This window comes from Argiope bruennichi, chromosome 10 (assembly GCF_947563725.1).
Source record: "Argiope bruennichi chromosome 10, qqArgBrue1.1, whole genome shotgun sequence".
In the NCBI taxonomy this organism is placed as follows: domain Eukaryota; kingdom Metazoa; phylum Arthropoda; class Arachnida; order Araneae; family Araneidae; genus Argiope; species Argiope bruennichi.
The window spans coordinates 63848024-63867723 of record NC_079160.1 but is presented as its reverse complement, the minus strand read 5'-3'; the positions used below and the strand labels follow the sequence as shown (position 1 = coordinate 63867723).

At 29.4% G+C, this 19700-nt stretch overlaps 1 protein-coding gene across 1 annotated transcript in view; it reads right to left on the bottom strand.

The window, feature by feature from the left end:
* Positions 1 to 4470: 4470 nt before the first annotated feature.
* Positions 4471 to 19700, bottom strand: part of LOC129988525 (cytochrome P450 4C1-like) — a 38505-nt gene continuing 23275 nt past the window's right edge. The window contains exons 10-12 of the mRNA XM_056096770.1: positions 17592 to 17658; positions 15150 to 15329; positions 4471 to 4638 (exon numbers count right to left, since the gene is read on the bottom strand). Of these exons, the coding sequence (XP_055952745.1) occupies positions 4481 to 4638; positions 15150 to 15329; positions 17592 to 17658 (405 nt within the window). The 3' untranslated portion in view covers positions 4471 to 4480. The remainder of the gene's footprint in view (positions 4639 to 15149; positions 15330 to 17591; positions 17659 to 19700) is intronic.

Genomic DNA, 19700 nt, shown 5'->3' with positions numbered 1-19700 from the left:
CCAGTAAAACATCCACGGCAAAAATCCACTCTTATAAAAACTTTTAGCATCAATTTAGCGTCTTAAATTGTACTAACGTCCACAGCTTTTTCAACAATTTGGCGGGATTTGCTAGGGGTATTCACGAGAAAGGCCGAGCCCCCAAAAATGTGGGAAAAGGCGACGACCAGCATTAATATGTGAAATATATTTATTAAGATTAAAGGAGAAAAGATAAAACATTACTACATAGAACATAAAAGATACATGAGCGTGAGCTACACGTCTTGCAGTCTCACTGCCCAACTCTCGTCTGCCAATAATGGCGGGAAAGCATCACATGATTAATGACGCGACGCAACATGGCCAACATGGCGTCATACAGGATACGAGATCTGTCAGCGCTTCTCATATATATATATGTGTGTGTGTGTGTGTGTGTGTGTGTGTGTGTGTGTGTGTGTGTGTGTGTGTGTGTGTGTGTGAGTGTGTGTGTGTGTGTGTGTGTGTGTGTAATGATATTTTAATTCTAATTCCAATTTAATTAATTTCCAATATTTTATCTTCATTTAGCCCATAGTAACTTCATTCTAAAAATATTCTCTTATTTCCTGATCCAATTCCACTTTCGTTTTAAATAATTCCTCTGTAAAACTCAAATCAAAAATTGATTAGAAAATCTTACCTTTACACATATATTTTTCGAAGTTAAATATTTCTGTGCATTCATAAAAGCTTAAAATCAGTAAAGTGTTTTTCAATTTATCTTCAAAATAAAAAATCTGAGGAGAAAAATTCTTTAAAGAAATATTGTAGAATTCTCTACTGAATTCATTTATCTTAATATATATGTTACAATGAAGCCAGATTTCAATATAATGTTGCGGAAATATAATCATATTTATAACACAAAAATTCAAAGACGAAAATATTTAAATTCAATAAAGTAGGAAAGAGTATTTCAAACAAAAGCCTTCAGAAATTTAGTTTGATTTCTATTTTCAATTAATGCATTTAAATGAATGTATTTATCGTATACAAATAAAAGAACTAGATAAAAATAAATTCATATCAGAAGAAAAATGCCATTCATGCATTTATGTTCAGGTAAAGAAAAAGGGAATTAATTGTCGACTGCGCCAATTCGATTCCGATTTATATTGTTACGAAATTTCCCGGGGTGCGTTTGGATAGTGGAAGTTATATGGTGTGGAGAACGCTCAATCAGCAGGCGGCAATAGGAAATAAAACAACGACGTTTATTTACACGAAGACACACAGGACAGCACAAGGACGACAACTATATATCGCACAGTGAAGACAATTATCTTCATCCGCGAGACGTGCAAACAGCAGCACACAACAAGACTCTACTGCAGAGTAGCGCACAGCTTAGTTCATCACTAGCTTGACTCCGTCATTGCTCTGCTAACTCCTTGGAGGACCAGTTCTTCACCGCCGCTTCCGACTACGGCTACTCAATTCACCACCACTCCCCGGCAGCTGCAGCTCCTTTTATAGGTCTCAGAAGGCGAGGCTAGAAGCCTCTCAACCAATCAGGAACGTTCGAGGCGTATCTCGGTTCCTACTGGACGGGTCGGGAAAATTCTCGATGTTTTGGGAATAATCTGTTTTGGCGCCAAAGTTGCCAAATGGTCGCCAAGTTCTAGGACCTCCTATGCAACCAACTATGCTGGGAAGCCGCATCACATAATCGTTTGTTTGTTTCTTATGGCACTTGCCACTGACAAGCCCGCTGTTACGAAGACAGCGATTTAAGCCTGAGGGGGAACGTCTCTTATTTTTTATAGCAGCGCCAACTAGGGCCAAGAGTACGACTTTGCCACTCACGCATCATTCATTCGCTTGCACAACCACTTTTTACAGGAGGGCACATTCACACATCTCACAGATAGAACAACAGAAGAACAACCATGCCCAAACCGGGACTCGAACCCGGGACGCCCAGATCACGGGGAAGACGCGCTACCCCTATGCCAGGACGCCGGCTCACATATTCGTAACAATATTATCATTTTTGCAACTGTGCAAACTAAAATTGATCTGATTTTTTTTTTTTTTTTTTTTTTTTTTTTTTTTGCAATTGCATATGAATTTCTTTACTCATAACTTTATTGTAAAGCAATGACGATCAAAACACAATTCTTTAAAACTTTTATGTGACTAAAGTTAAAAATTATTGGGAAACATAAGGTTTTTGCATTTCTTCCTTTATGTTTGGTCGTTCCACAATCTACCAATCCTTACAAATAACAATTTATAAAAAGCATAATTGTATAAATTTTTAAATTATTTATTGATGAGGATGCCGTGTCCGCGTTACCACAGAAAGTGGTTCCAGTAGCTTCTGAGGTCAAATACCCTGAGCATACCAAGGCAGAAGAACGATTTCCAGCCCTATGAAGATGACACTCACACACTTGCTTGCACAACCCCTTTTTACAAGTGGGCTCATTCACAAACTTAACAGATAGAATACGTCGGGAAGAACAACCATGCCTGAATCAGGTCTCGAGCCCCGCATGCCTAGAATGTTGGGAAGAAGCGCTACCCCTAAGCCAGGGAGCCGGCAACTTATTTATTGATTATATTTATAGAAGATTAAACTTTTTTGCTTCTAAAAATGATTTAGTTTTCATGAAATGCAAAAAGGAGATGTTTTATTCAGCCATTACGTAGAAGAAAATTAAATATTGGATATCTTACTATAAAAGAATTTTATAAAAATGCAACCATTTATATATATATTATAAATATATTATAATATATAATAATTCAATCGCAGTCAACATGTCTAACAAAATTTAGACACGTTGTAGCCATTTTAATTATAATTAACGCTTTATTCAGACATTTAAATTACAATTAGTACTTTATTCATTCATTTTAATTATAATTATTACTTTAATTAGACATTTTAATTATAATTAGTAGTTTATTCATGCATTTTAATTATAATTATTGCTTTAATGAGACATTTTAATTATAATTAGTAGTTTATTCACAAATTTTAAGTATACCATAAAAGTGCATATGTGAAAGCGAGAACCTACTACTGTATAGGAAGTTTCCCACCACTATAGATGTGGAATTTTTCAAGCTATAAAATAAAAGATCTGACAAAAGAGGAACTATAAAAAGTATCTATAAACAAGGTGGTAAAACTAACGCAGCAATTATATTTTCTGTGATCATTTTCAAAAAGTTATTATTTTCAAGTAACTTTCACAGTTTAATATTCCTATTCATTCTAACAGCATTTGTCGATATAAATAAATAAAAATAATTTAAATAACAATGTGGTAAAAACATTTTTATGAATAATCTGATCACAAGAATTAAAGAGATTTTTTATATGTATTTAAGATCATCAAGACTATAAAGCTTCATTTGAACAAAGTATGGTAAAAAAAACCGACACATAGATACACATTTTGGAGAACATAGATAGAATTAATTTTATGAATTTAGATTATCAGATATTCAATATCTAATTAAAAATAAATTATTTAAATTAATTCAAAATTGGAATAACTTAAATCAAAAATGTAAATGCTAAAATATTAAAATATTCGCTAGAAATAAGAAGCTATAAAACTGGAACAAAAATGTAACATTTTAAAGAATGTTAATTAAAATTTTAGAATTTCAGTTCTATTTGCCAGATGAATATAGAATCAATGGTGAAATAAGTAGTTGAAGTCGTACAATTCATACGTGTTACAATAACATAACCGGTTTTAGCTAGACTGATGAAGTCAGGTATATGGTATCTAGATATATTTTGTCGATTTCTATAAAATTTTAACAGAAATCCATTCAGAGAAGTCCAGCTGTTCAAATAAAAGTTAACATAATGACTACAAAACGAAGGGAACTGCATTAATAAAATTTGATATGCACATTTATTCATTGGAAATGTACATACCTAACAAGTTGATTATTTTCTGTCAGCCTGTACTTTGTATGAAATGTATGAAAAATAAAATGTGATTTTGTGAATACATTAGAAGTTTTGTGTTAAATTTTCGTTCCATTCGGTTGAAAACAACGCATCTAAAACAAAAATTAAATATTTGGGCACCGATTATTAAACACCAGGGATAAATCGCAAAAATATCGCCAATGATAAACGATAGCTTCCATTAAAACGATAAATACCCACTAGAGAATCATATTTCGAAATTTTTGTTTGTCAATGTCATGCGAGAGATAAATCGATTTTTTCCCAGGGGTGAGGGTGGGGGGGGGGGATGCTATTAATAGAGAGTATGCAAAGATGTTTTGAGAAGACTACACCGTACTCCGGTTATGTTTAAAAATATTTCTTGAAATAATATTAAAATTTCCAAAATTTCTTTTTTAAATATTTTATTTTATTGTATGCACAAAAGATAAGGAATAAAAACTTTGAACAATGTCTGAATGAAAATCGCCGCTTATAAGTACATTAATTAATGTATGCAATTCAACAATGCATTTATCTAAGCTCAAAGCTCAGACGCATAGGATAAACATTTCGAAGAGTGATATTGGGGTAAAAGAGTACTTTATCCCGGCTGTCCAATGATTTAACACGAAAGTGAGCCAGAATGCAAGCTAGAATAGTTTTCGCTTCCATCATCGCAAATTTTTGACCTAAGAGAAATGGAATTGTATACCATTAAAATACAGAATGCTATAATATTATGTAATGAAAAATGAATACATAAAATAATCAGAACATTTTTAAAGTACATTTAAATGAATAAATCTAAATCTATACTTATAATAAAGCTCAGTGTGTGTGTGTGTGTGTGTTGGCGCTCTACAGGCCAGACCGTTTGACATACAGCTACCAAATTTGGTACATGTATACCTTGGAGGTTGGGAATGTGCACCTGGGGTTTCTGTTTTCGAATTTTTAATTAGAATTTTAATTATTAATTAAAAACTAACTTTCCCGCAAAAAAAATTTCCCATTTTCCCCACCGCCAACTTTTCCGCCAAAAAAATCTGCCATTATCCCCAGCGCCAAACGAGAAAGGCTTCAGTTTTTTTTTCTCCCAACAGTAATGAGGCTAGGGTTAAAATTTTTCGGCGGATTATTTCAATCGGTTCAGTTTATTTTCTTAATGTTTGATGCATTTAAAATTAAACATTGTTAATGAATCAATCTTTCAGATTCATTCTGAAGTACTTTTGAATTAAAATAAAACAGAATAAAGGAAATTAAAAATTTCTAATCCGCATAGCGTTACCCCAACTGGCGTAGAAAAAATCACTGATTTGCGTTACGTAACCGGCGAAGAAAATTCACGCATGCGCATTCTGTTCTGATTGTTGCCATGACAACGTTATCAATGGAAGACTTAAATTATTTTTGGGTTACTTGCATGCTTTTGTAAGTACATTGTATTTATGTTAGTTATATATTTTTTGTATATGCTTATAGTTTTAAGTATATCGTTTTTTAAGTAGTTTTTTTAAAACCTGTTTTCAACCGTTTATTTTAAACGATTCGTTTTATTTTCTTAGTGTTTGATGCATTTAAATTTAAACATTGTTAATTAATCGATCTACTCATAATGAATCTAAGAAAATTTTGTTGACCAACTCTTGAGATATTACATAAATTAAAAAAGATATTCTTTAGTGCCCATAAAGTTTAAACGCTGAGTGACTGTATTTTCAGTAATCAGATTATAAAAAAATGCTTTGTTTCAGTAAAAAATATTATTATATTAATTGAAGATAAATTCTTTCCACTTTAATTTAAAGCATAAATTCTACCGTTTTCAACCGTTTATATTAAACGATTCGTTTTATTTTCTTAGTGTTTGATGCATTTAAATTTAAACATTGTTAATTAATCGATCTGCTCATAATGAATCTAAGAAAATTTTGTTGACCAACTCTTGAGATATTACATAAATTTAAAAAGATATTCTTTAGTGCCCATAAAGTTTAAACGCTGAGTGACTCTATTTTCAGTAATCAGATTATAAAAAAATGCTTTGTTTCAGTAAAAAAAATTATATTATTAAATGAAGATAAATTCTTTCCACTTTAATTTAAAGCATAAATTCTACCGTTTACAACCGTTTATTTTAAACGATTCGTTTTATTTTCTTAGTGATTGATGCATTTAAATTTAAACATTGTTAATTAATCGATCTGCTCATAATGAATCTAAGAAAATTTTGTTGACCAACTCTTGAGATATTACATAAATTTAAAAAGATATTCTTTAGTGCCCATAAAGTTTAAACGCTGAGTGACTCTATTTTCAGTAATCAGATTATAAAAAAATGCTTTGTTTCAGTAAAAAAATATTATTATATTAATTGAAGATAAATTCTTTCCACTTTAATTTAAAGCATAAATTCTACGGGTGCTAACAGAAAATGAGAGAGATACATATTACGTTATGACTGAAGGCCTTTATAATATTATGAATGAATTATATGATAATCAAAATTTGAAGTTTTAAAATATTTTGATGAAGAAGCTATTAAAGTAGAAATTGCATAAAATATTTAATTATTAAAATTTTAACGAACATTAAGATTGGCGAACCGGCTGGGCGCCAAAGGCGGCTAGTTATTAATAGAGATAAAGATGAACAAAAAATGTTTAATTAATAAAATACTGACTTAAATGCCACAAAGTTTGTACCATTTCTTTAAAGCAAAAATTAAATGAAATTAATGAAATACTTCTGAATATTTCAAACATTGCGTTATAGTGCGTCTTCGAATACGAATGACTTCAGAGGATCGAAGAATAACATTGCAATATTTTGCTTAAACTGATATGAGTAAATAATGACAAAATTGTAAAAATCATGTTTTCAAATGAATAACATTGTTTTGTTTTTTTAGTAAATACTAAGAATATGCAGGAACCGAATCTGTTAAGGAATTTAAAAAATAAGGAAACTATTATTAGAAAAGATTTTTATTGTTTAATAAAATTCAATGCCTTAGCTATTTTTTAATATATTTGCCACCATTGTTAATATATTTATCTTAGCAAGCTGTGAGCTTTAGTATGCTCTTATCATAGAAAGATGTCACCTGAGGTGATGAAGATATGAACGGAAAATGCGAGGAAAATATTTTGGCAGTGTCGTAATGGTGAATCTTTGATTCTCCTTAAACTTCTGTTCAACATCTGTAAACAAATTATCATCAATCAGAGACATACACCCACTTTTTTCTACATCGTGAATATTTTTACGACTATCACTTCACACCCACCTGACTTATCATTAAATCTCTCATCACTTTCTGCACTTCGCATATTTCTCTGTGAATCCCAGTTGGGTTTTGTGTTCCTAGCATTCAGAAAGATGATGATCGAACGTAATTCGCATGTGGCGAGATATTCATTTTTTTAAAAACACCTGCTTATTTGATATTTAATGTATATTTAAATGCTCAAAATACTGCCAATGTATTACTCAAGGATTTAACAATGACTTCTACTGTTTGGCAATAAATCAGTTAAGTGCATGGACATGTATGAAATCATGAACGCAACGCCCAAATTTTTAAACGGAACTTAGTTTCTGGACACCCCTGGTATAAATGAGCTCTAATTTATTTTAAACCCTGTTTCAGTCGAAGCCGGTATAAGTGACACCGATGTTGATAACAGCATTTCTTTACATTAATCTCATTAACACTAATAAGATCATGAAATAAGGCACGTGCTGTTTAGTACAGTAGCTGCTGGAATTTTCCACTGGTGAGTGGTGTGAGTTATTATCATTTTTAAAATTAAATTAAAGTTGCATTTCAAAATAAAAATTCAATTCCATTTTATGCTAAATGTAGAACCAAGAGATTCTTAAACTAACATACAACAGTTTTGTTTCCGAATTTCCCTTTTTCGATTCTTTAATCCGTAAAAAACAAAACAAATGTGACTTATACCACTACAGCTTTAACCCGTCCAAATGATTAATGTGCACATGCAATTAAAAACTCGTCTCTTTTTAACCCGTTCTGTAACATATGTAGATAACATGTCTATGTTACATCAAACAGTAACATTGTATTTTATACATACTGGGAAAGAAAGTGTTTAATGTTTGAAAATAAAAATTTACATCTTATTCAGTCAACTGTCCAAATACTCGGTATTGAATTAGGGCCATTAAATTTTGCGAAGCGGATGAGCTTCGATAGAAAGGTATTCGAAGACTATTTTGGAAATATTTTCTGATTAAGAAAGCCGTTCATAAGTGAAAAATAACTTCCTCAGATAAAAAAGAAAGATATATATATTTTTTTGTCCAGCTAAAGGGGGAAAAAATCTGGTTCGTTTTGAAATGTATATAATTTTAGCCTTCTTTGATGATCATCTTTTTCATCTTTTCAGGGTGTTCTCTTTAATCGCGACCCGTGAGGTATTTTCTGCACAGTCAGAGATAGTTTATCACGCATGGGATTTCGGGTAGAAAAATATTTAAAGTAATGAAAAGAATCATATTTTATGTTGTTTGTATCAATAAATGTATTGCCAAATAAATGAATAAATAAAAAATTCTAAATTTTCATAGAATCTCCCGTCCTGTTAGTCATATATATTAAAATATTCTTGTTACACTAATATTTTAAACAAAATATTCCCTTCTTGTTTTGACTGAAACTAACTGAGCTACGAAACTTTGAATATTACTCTTTTAAATATTATTTATACTATTTCGAAAGTTACTTCGAGGGAAATTTGTTTATGAACTAGCAATACTTATTGGAAGGGACCATTGACTGGTTTAAAATAATGAAATTCGAAGCTTCATAACTTGGTCGTTTTTAACTTTAAAAGTCAATGTGTTAGGCATATGTTACCAAATATAACTAATAGAGCTGATAAATTTATTGAAAATATAGATTTTGTGATTTTTTTAGTACTGCATATATTGATTAAAATAACACAAAATATAATGAATTCTTAACGTCATTCGAAACATTTTTCTAACTTAAAGTATATAAATATTTTTAATTACTTAGAAAGTAGCCTTTGACCAACATTAGAGTAAGCACATTATGCAGAAAATGAGCATCCTGTTTGCGCGCCGACAAAGTTTCAGTACGCAATAAATAGTAATGCAAAAAATAGTGATGCAAAATTCTTATCATTGCATAACTTTATTCTTAGAGTTTCTTTTTTCTTTTGTCGAACACATAGTGAAACTGGTCTATGAATGTAAATAGTCAATTTCAAAATAATTTTGATCAGAGGAAAAGCGTAGTATATTTTGACCATTTCTATTCAACCCTTTACTGGACAGTCATTTTCTTTTCAATATTTTACACGCTAATCACCACAATATAAAATATCGTTTGAACTTTCTGGGTTGCAAGAAACAGCAGTCTCATAACATATGTAAGCTTATGAAGCACGTCTGATTCATAGGATACAAATACATTACTTGTGAGACACGCTTTATGTGATAATTAGTGTTAAAATGAAAAAATAAACATATACAAAGTTATTTTGCAAAATTAGTTTTGTATAATGGTAAACAATTTGCGTTTATCTTATTTATATAAACATTATGATTTAAAAATTTTGAAATTTTAAGGAAAGGTTGAGAATCTGGACATAAAGATGCAAATGTGAGCTCTTTATCATTAAAGTAAATAAAATAAAAATGACACACCATATAAAATGAACATATTAGGTATGTAAAATACTAATTCTTGATGATTAAACAAAATGACGAAATAAACAACGAGAGCACATGAAAAATTCAAACAACTTATCTTTTGAGCACTTAAGTATTCTAAAAGATTGCTGTGGTTATTGCGTCTGATATGCCATATAATAACTTCAAATTACGTATGATTGGTAATGTTATTTGTTTATTCGGAAGCATTGCATGAGCAGGAATTTGTATTCTGTGTTTGAGAATTGTTATACCATAAAACTTAAAGTAAATCCATCTGACTTATATAAAACAAATTTATCGAGTATATGGAGAAAATAGAAATAGTTGCAAAAGTTTTGGTAAGTTTTTTCTGTCCTGAAATGCTTTTTAAATGTTGTTTCTTACTGTTTTTTAAAATCATACAAATTAGAACACGTACAAGTTTTAGATATTTTTACTCGATTTGGTTTTGGATGACTATTATAAAAGAATTTACTTTAATTCTTTTGATTCATTTCCTCTCCAACAGATGGCAGCATGATCATTAAAAATTCGAATCTTCTGCTTAGTTTCATTATTTCGACGTTTCATTTTTATAATTTTTAACAAGAATATTCGAATTTCCTGGTAAAATGTAATAGGTAGTTTGAAATTATTAAAGTAAGAATGTAGTATAATGTAATATAAAACAATTTTAAACATAATTAGTTTAAATATTATTTAAAATGTTTGTAACAATAACACACACACACACACACACACACACACAAAAAAAAGTAGGAAGTTTCTTAATATTAGTGATAGTGCGCAATTTTGAAACTTTTACATCTATCTATATTCTATACTTATATGAAGCTCAATGTGTGTGTGTGTGTTGGCGCTCTACAGGCCAGATTGTTCAACCTACAGCTACCACATTTGGCACATGCATACCTTGGAGATCGAGAATGTGCACCTGGGGTCCCTTTTTTTGAATTTTTAATCATAATTTTAATTATTAATTAAAAACTAACTTTCCCGCTAAAAAAAATCTTTTTAATTCCCCACCGCCAAATGAGTAAGGCTTTAGTTTCTTTTCTCACGCTAAAGAGGATAGGCTTGATAAATTTTCGGCAGCTTATTTCAAACGATTTTGTTTATTTTCTTAATGTTTGATGCATTTAAAATTAAACATTGTTAATCAATCGATCTTTCAGATTCATTCTGAAGTACTTTTGAATAAAAATAAAACAGAATAAAGGAAATTAAATATTTCTAATCTGCATAGCGTTACCCCAAATGGAGTAGAACATTCACGCATTTGCGTTACCATAATAGGCGCTGAAAATTAACGCATACGCATTGTGTTCTGATTGTTGACAACTATTTTCAACGGACGCTGACTTGGTTTTGAAGACTGAATATGTTTTCGACAGATTATTTCAAACGATTCTGTTTATTTTTTAGTGTTTGATGCATTTGAAACTAAACATTGTTAATGAATCGATCTGTTCATGATGAATCTGAGAAAATTTTGTTGAAAACCTCTTGAGATATTATATAAATTAAGAAAAACATTCTTTAGTGCCCATAATAAGGTTTAAATACTCATCGACTCTGTTTTCAGTACTCTTATTTAAAAAAAATGTTTCGTTTCAGTAAAAAAAATATTATTATATTAATGGAAGTCTAATCATTTGCACTTTAAATTAAAGCATAAATTCTACGGGAGATAACAGAAAATGAGAGAGATATATATTACGTTATGGCTGAAGGCCTTTATAATATTATGCATGAATTAAATGGCTATTAAAATTTGAAGTTTTAAAATATTTTAATGGAGGCAATTAAAATGGGAGTTCCATAAAATATTTAATTATTAAAACATTAACGTGCATTAAGATTGGCGAACCGGCTGGTCGCCATAGGCGGCTAGTATATAATAAAATTGTATCAAAAAATTGGTGTTAAAGCAATATTCGGAAAATTATTATATTCTTATAAATATAATATTATTGATAATAATACTCTTAAGTTGATTAAAAATTTAATCACTACTCTTAAGTGTATTAAAAATTTAATCTCAGTCATAATTACTTTATTTTTATAAATTTTAAGACCATACTTTATTTTGGTATGTGTTAAAGTTTAATATTCTTATCGTATTGTTTTCAACTTGTCTCGCTTATTGAAAAATATTTAGAATTTTAGATTTTCGAAAAGAATTATCCCTTATTTTCCTTGCATTAATAAAAGTGTTTAATTTTTTTTTATTTTATACATTATATTGCATTGAATATATTTTCTAACTGACTACAGTAGTTGACGCTTATTTTATTCACAGGGTTAACGATCAATCGATTGTACTGAACAAAATGACAAGGAATGGACCTTTTTGATCTAAATACATAGAAAATCTGCCTGTTGAGTGTTGTTGTGACTTATGGCATTTTACAAGGCCGCTGACAGTTATCTTTCAGCGATTTAAGCCGAGTGAGTGTCTCTTATTTTTTCCAACTACGGCCAAGAGTACGACTTAGCTACTTGATGCATCACATTCGCTTCCACAACCTCTTTTTACACGAGGGCACATTCACACCCCTGACAGATAGAACACTATAGAAGAACAACCATGCCCGAACCGGGACTCGAACCCGGGGAAGATGCGCTACCTCTTAAATCTGCATGTTCTAGAGATAAACAGTTCATTTGCAATGATGAATTTCGATATTCAAACGGTTAAGCATGAAGGTTATATTAAGATTAGCAAAAAGGATGCCTCTAATTCAATGAAATATCAACCGAATTTTTTAAAAAAATTATGAGGCCAAGTTCAGAGTTGACGTAGATTAGATTAGTTGGTTTGGCTTTTAAGATTTTTGACACAAGAGCTACCATTAGCTAAACTGCACCGACGTAGATTCTGAGACAATTAATAAAAAACTACAAGCTGAACAGTGTGCCTTGCGACATGTAAAAGAATGATGCCATACTAATGATGATGAAAAGCACCCAGATCAAAATCAACATCAACCTACTATCAGCTGACATACATGATTCAATATTCTGCATACTTTGTGTTAATTTTCTTAAGTATAAATTCAAATAGAATTTTATATAATGTAATAACATGCAATTCCATATAAGCAAAATAAATTAAATGCATTATAAATTAAAGATGATGCAAACTTTTCGATCCTTATGATCAGTCCAATACTAGGTCAAATCTTTTGCTGAATTTTATTCATATGAAATTTTTATTCAACGAATAATTCCGATACATTTATTATTATACAGTATTATAAAATTAGAAAGTATAAAAACTTTTCAATCTTCTACATTTTCTTCTTTCGAATTAAAGCGAATGAATATTGTTATATGGTCTATTTTTTTCTGCTGTACTACTATTTTTTCTCCTACTCTTATAAAATTGAATTATTTTATAAGCAGTTTTGAATGTATTAGAATACTGCAATTATTATGGTAGTACATGCAAATAGTTATTATGTAGTACATGCAAATTGTTGCTATGTTAGTACATGCAAAGAGTTTTTATGGTAGTACATTTTTGGATGTACTATTAGAGCCATTGCAATTATTACGGAACGTATATGTCTCTATTTTTCTCTCTTTTTTTTTTTTTTTTTTTTTGGCTTGAGTCTGCTGAATAAAATTTGAATTGCTTCATACTTCATAAGTTTATAAGTTTTGTATATTTTATCGCAGTTGTTTCAAAGCCATATTTCTAGTAAAGAGTACCCTTTCTAGTACCCTTTCCTTTTAGCTTTTCTTTCACTAGCTATAAATTTTTTCCCTTAAAGTGTACGTACACACTTGAAGATTTTTTTTTTTTTAATTTTAACTTCAAAAATCTAGTTTTTTCACAATAGGTTATTAATATATATTTAAACTCATTTCAGTGAGAAAAAACCATATTACACTAATTATTAATTAATTAAATAATATTTAATGAGCTAATTAGCCTTTTTTTTAAAACATGATATCTTAAATTCTAATTTGTACAGACACACAATTATAGTTGGAAATGATGCCTAATATTAGTCTTCATGTTGTCTTCCTCAAACAAGTTATAAAAATGTATAGTTTTTTTTAAACACTTTTTCATCAACGATGAATAGAAAAAGCGAGATTTTTTCTGCAATTTTTACTTTTACATAGCTATTAAAAGTTTATTTTTATAAATATAACTTTGATTTAGGCACAAAATATCCTCTATTTCAATACAGATTATTTTGATACATAAATAATTGTATTTGGTTAATTTCTTGTCGAGTTATGATTGTTTGAATGAAGCAATATAGTGGAAAAATATCATTCTTCATAAAATGAGTTTTAAAAACACCGTAACTACAGTTTTTAATGAAAGCCCCTCAAGAAAAATAATTGTAACTCGAGAAATATTTCGAATAGTGACAACATCTTGATATCGTTTGAAAGCTAAAGGATCAGAGAACATCATTAAGCAATAAAAAAATATTCAATATTTTGAACGATTTTCGAAGTTTCAAGTGTCTACATACACCTTAACATCGTAATACCTGGAAATCAGTGATTTTCTCATTTATCAATTGTTACCATAACATCAAGTTCAAAATCAAAGCATTGTGTTAAGAATATTAAATTCTAATAACGTCTACGTATATTATTACATCAGGTATTAAATCGAGTGATTATTTTCTGAGATCAGGCAGTTTCTAATTTGCATTCTCTTGGCATCATTTATTTCTTAAAATAATCTTTTACTTTGAGCCAGTATGAACATGAAAACTGAATGTTTCTCCAACGATCAATTTTTTTTATTATATGTTCCAAGCGTATTCTTTAGTTATTAGTTTTATAAGTGCATCAAATTTGAGTTTGAAAATGTCATTTGCCCAAAACCTTGAGATTGATTATAGAAATTAAACGACTTAAAAGTAAATGTATTTCACTTTCTTTCACTACCAATAGAATCATAGACGAATCCGATTGTTGAGCAGTTAATATTCTTATAAATATATCTCAAATTTGTTACATGATGGCGCCACGTAAAATGAATCAAATCAAAAAAATTTAAATGATTCATTGATTTAACGGAATTATAAAAAGGTTTTTTTTTTTATTATTATTATTATCATTAGGCATATATAAATATTTCGAATTTTAAAAATATATCTCATCAAAAGGTTAAAGAGTTAAAATTTATTCTGATGTGTTTAAGAATCCTATATTAGTTCATGAAATTCATTTTCATATTGAAAGTTTATGGAGATATTTTGATATAATAATAGTTTTCTTTATATTTCAAAAAAATATTATACAAAAAAAATTCACCAGATTTTTTTTCTCATATTAATTCATGTTAGATTTAAAAACACCAAAGTTTAAAAGTCAAAATAAGATGTTCATTGTAATGCTAATTTTTTATCTAATTCCTCATCTATCATAAGTAGTCTATACCAATGCAAAATACTACACAATTATGATTCAGGCAGCTAAAGCTTTTTTTAAATTTATATAATTATATTACCTATGCAATTCCTAGGTCCTGCAGAAAATGGAGTATAAGCATAAGGGTGTCTTCCTGCACAGTTTTCAGGAAGAAAGCGATCTGGATCGAATTTCTCTGGATCAGGAAACACTTCTGGATCTCGATGTAAGGCCGTGAATAAAATAACGCAGATAGTCCCTTTCTCCACCGTGTGATTCACTATAATAGACAAAAAAAAAGCACACATTAGTTTCTTCTAATATATGTATAATCAAAAATTCTTGTTTGCTTCACTATAGTGTACATGAACTAAACTTGTTTGATTTGTTTCTATCCTACCGAAATGTTATTAAACAAATTCAGAAATAAATGAATACAAAGCCAAAATTCCGGGTTGTGCATGTAGAAAGGATGAGAAATATTTTAAATAATTTTAAATTTGAAGTATACCCTTTTGATTATTTTTTTTTTTTTGGTTTCAAAATTATTTTTTTTCATAATAATTAATTTTAGCTGATTTGCACACAGTTTTGATTTTCGATAAATTATTTTTTGTAGCTTCATGTTCCTGATTTTGAAAAATTGTCTAATAATGGAATCTCGGATTATTTTAATAATCTTGCTTACTCTGTGCATTGTATACATGCACCTTTCTACTGAAGAATGTCCCATAACATCAGAGTGCCGTTAAAAACGTAAATATCCGGTTCTAAATTTCGCGGTAGCGTAATTTCACTTTCTTTAAATGTTTCGTAAATTATACAGATACTAATGTAAATCCATCTTCTTTAACTTTCAACTATGGAAAAAAATCGCGATATCATATAGCAGATGAAACAACAAAAATGTTTTGAATTTCAAAGCAACGATGTAATTTCATGTTGGAAATTAGACAAAATATTTTTCAAAGATTCCAGAAATACAATAAAAACTTACACGTTTATTAAACTGGTATCATTTAAATTGATATTTTTTTTTAATTTTTAAACGATTCATTCTTGCGTGATCATATTTCCGGGAGTTATCAAGAAAAAATGCCAAAAATTCGGCTTATTTTTAATTAATTAGAGTTTTAAAAATTGTTACCACATGCACATTTTATACTTCAAGGAATACATATGCCAAATTTGGTTGCTGTAATTAAAAAAAACTATTATTTACTGAACTAATATACACACGCATTCATCTTTATTATTAATATAGATAACAGCCATTTATTTAGAATTTCCATATCGCAGAGAAATATAACTTTATTTCTGTGCATTGACCCATGAATTAAAGTTAAAATACCAATTATTATACCCCACTCCTCACTTATAAAATCAATCAATCCAAGAGTGAGAATAATAAAATGAAATAATAGGAAATAAATAGTAGGAAAATACAAAAAAGCAAAGAGTTTCCCTTGCTACATATATGAACTAATGGAAAAAGAGTAATCATAATGAAATCAACATAAATGCTGGTCATTGTTGGACCTATATTCAAGTTGGAGCCTCCTGCAATTCACATAGATCTTCACTAAAGTAACGTTGCTAAAGGATTGAATTTGAAAGACATGTGGATTTTAACAGACAGCCGTGCTCTATATAAAACATTTTTATGATTGGCCTAATATGGAGGACAGGATAATCTTAGATATTTTAGGTCTTATCTCTCAGCTATTCTTCTACTTTCAATGAATTTCCATATCACATTGGGCAGAATGGCGCGAAGACTGATATCATGGCTCTTCCTCCCTTCTGCTGAAATCATGCATGGAGACAAAATACTCACTAAAATCTCCTCAATTAAAAAAAAAATGGAAATTTTGAAAAATTTCACCCAAGAATGTTTGGTACTTTGAAAGAGGACCCTTCATTTAAAAAGTAAAAATACCAGCAAACAGAAAACGATTCTCACAATTTTTATTCTTAAATACATCAATGCGCTTACCTTCAAGCAAGGCCGAAAGATCACTCAGGAATGCCATTAGTGTAAAGCTCACTAGGCATCCCCCCCCCCGCACCATCTACATTCTCGTTTGTTTCGATTGTTAATATAAACGAACTTTTGACAGTGGATAAATAAACTTTTCTTTTCATATTAAATATTTCTGCATAAATTATGTGATAATTTGATTATAACATTCAAGAAACATACAGGAAGCTGATTATTAATTTTTACTTAAAGAAGCAAAATTATAAGATATATATTCCTCTAATTCATCTTTAAATGTTCTATAGTTAAATATAATAAATATAAAATAAAAAAAAGTTCCATAGTCATTATAGAATATTTGTAAATTTATGTAACTTGTAAATTAATATAATCGCACATAAAATATATATATATATATATATATATATAAATTTTATTCAGAGGAAGCAAAAATTCGATATAAGCAAAAAAAAACATTCATCTTGTGTTTCTTGCAAACTTTGGCAATTCTGATTTTGATTATATAATAGTAATTAAAAAATTATGTAACAAAGCACTTACAAACTTTAAATTCCCGATCGTTTTCCCTTGTAATTAAGGGTATCACAGGATATAGCCTCATTGTCTCCTAAAAAAATAAGAGTGTCAAGCAACTATTAAAAATATATAATATATGAAATGTTCAACTTTTTTTCGAAATATAGCGAGAAAAATTGCACATTTTCTTCCTTTTTACTCTATTGACGTTCTATCTTAACTAATTCTAAACGTCGTGAACAGAGATGTGAGGTTGGAAACTGGACCCGTCAACCTTTGTTACTGATAGGAATGGGATCAAATTGGACTAGATGAGAGGTTTAAAAAAATTTATTACCAATGCCCGGACAAAGTGATAAAATCCCATTATGGAAGATAGAAGATTAGTTTAAAACAGTGTTGATTAAGACGAACGCACTTTTAATAGAAATTTCTATACACAGTAGATAGATATATAGATACAGATATATATATACCATGTCGAAATTTAGTAGATTTATATATCAATAGTGGTTATCGTACAAATAAAGTCATTAGACTTCATCTGAACTCCAAATTAAATAGTTGTGAATATAGATGATAAGTGAAGTGAAAAACTCAAAATCATTGACGGTAAAGTGTGCGGAAAAAATATTTCAAATCTTATAGAAATATCATAGACAATATGATTTTAAAAATGTATGCATGTAATTTACATTATTTAATTTTTTAAAATAAAATCTCTAACACTAAAATGTAAAAGAAATTGGCTTTATTCATTTACCAAAATGGAAGTTCATGAGCATGAGTCACATTTTAAGCATCGCACATGTATTGATTATTAATATTTTCGGCTCTGCGTTAAGGATTGTGTGATTAACTTTCTCCCATAAGAAGGGCACGATTTCCACTACTTTAAAACATCGTTTTATCTGTAATCATTCTAGAAAAACTTCAGTTTTAATTTCTAATTAATCTTTCAAAAAATTTCATTTAAAGAACGTTTAGAACTTCTTTTATGCAATGTTTCATTTTTGCATCACATAATTAGTGTGTGGATAAGGTAACTTCCTGTTCATAAATTTAATATACACGGGAATCAGTTAATTGTTTAAGTAATGCTTTATTAAACTTGACAAGATTTATTCTTCTAAAAGTAATTGATTATTCGTTCCTCTCCTCAAATGCTGGAATTTTAAAATTTTACACAGTGTTTTGAATGATAATACTCTAATGACTGAAATATTTTCAGAATATTATTATTTATATTGAGATTAATTTCCTCGGTTTTTGCTTCCATGCTAGTGCTACCATCTGGAAGAAAAAATTCACCCTAAATTTCCAAAATTAAAATAATAATGAGTTATAAATAAAAAATAAATAAAAATTAGCAGATAATTAAATTAATTGTTAATCTCTTTTTCGTCAAAATAAATTATCTATTTTTATAATAACTATTTATTTTTTAGAACAATAATTTTTCCATCTCAATCAATAGTTCTTTTTTAGCGATTTCGTCTAAATATATTATATCAACTCCTGTGCCGTCATTAATATGTGACCATGTTTCGGAAATACTGAAAGCGGAATTAGATTCTAAAGAGGGATTAAATCCAAAATAGTATAATAAGAATTAATCAAATTAATATGAAATAAAAATCTATGAACTTTTCGTAAACCAATTTGATAAGATTTTACGCTATTTATTCAATAGCAAAAACATAGCAAACAAATTTAAAACTTTCGAGGGAAGAGGACTTGGAACTTATGTTTATACTCGCAGGCCATTAATCAAGGAATTTGATATTTAGGAATTTATTCCTAGAAGAAATCGTTACATTTTTATTTCGCTTGTGACTTCTTAACCACGGAAGTCTAGAAAAAGCAAAACAATTGTAAGAGTCCGTAACTTTCCAAAGAAGCAGAAAAGATCAAAAAATTTTGCTACAGCATCTAAGTAAAATATAATCAAGAAACTTTTAAAATGATATTTGTTTAAGTTTTCATTATTATAACCGAACGAAAATTGGTGACCAGTTGATTCGTGGGGATTACAAATAGCTAAAAATTCCAATTAAACATTTCCCCATTCACCACCAATCACACCAAGGCGATACGGTGACGTAAAGATACAAATCAGAGCGAACAGAGGAG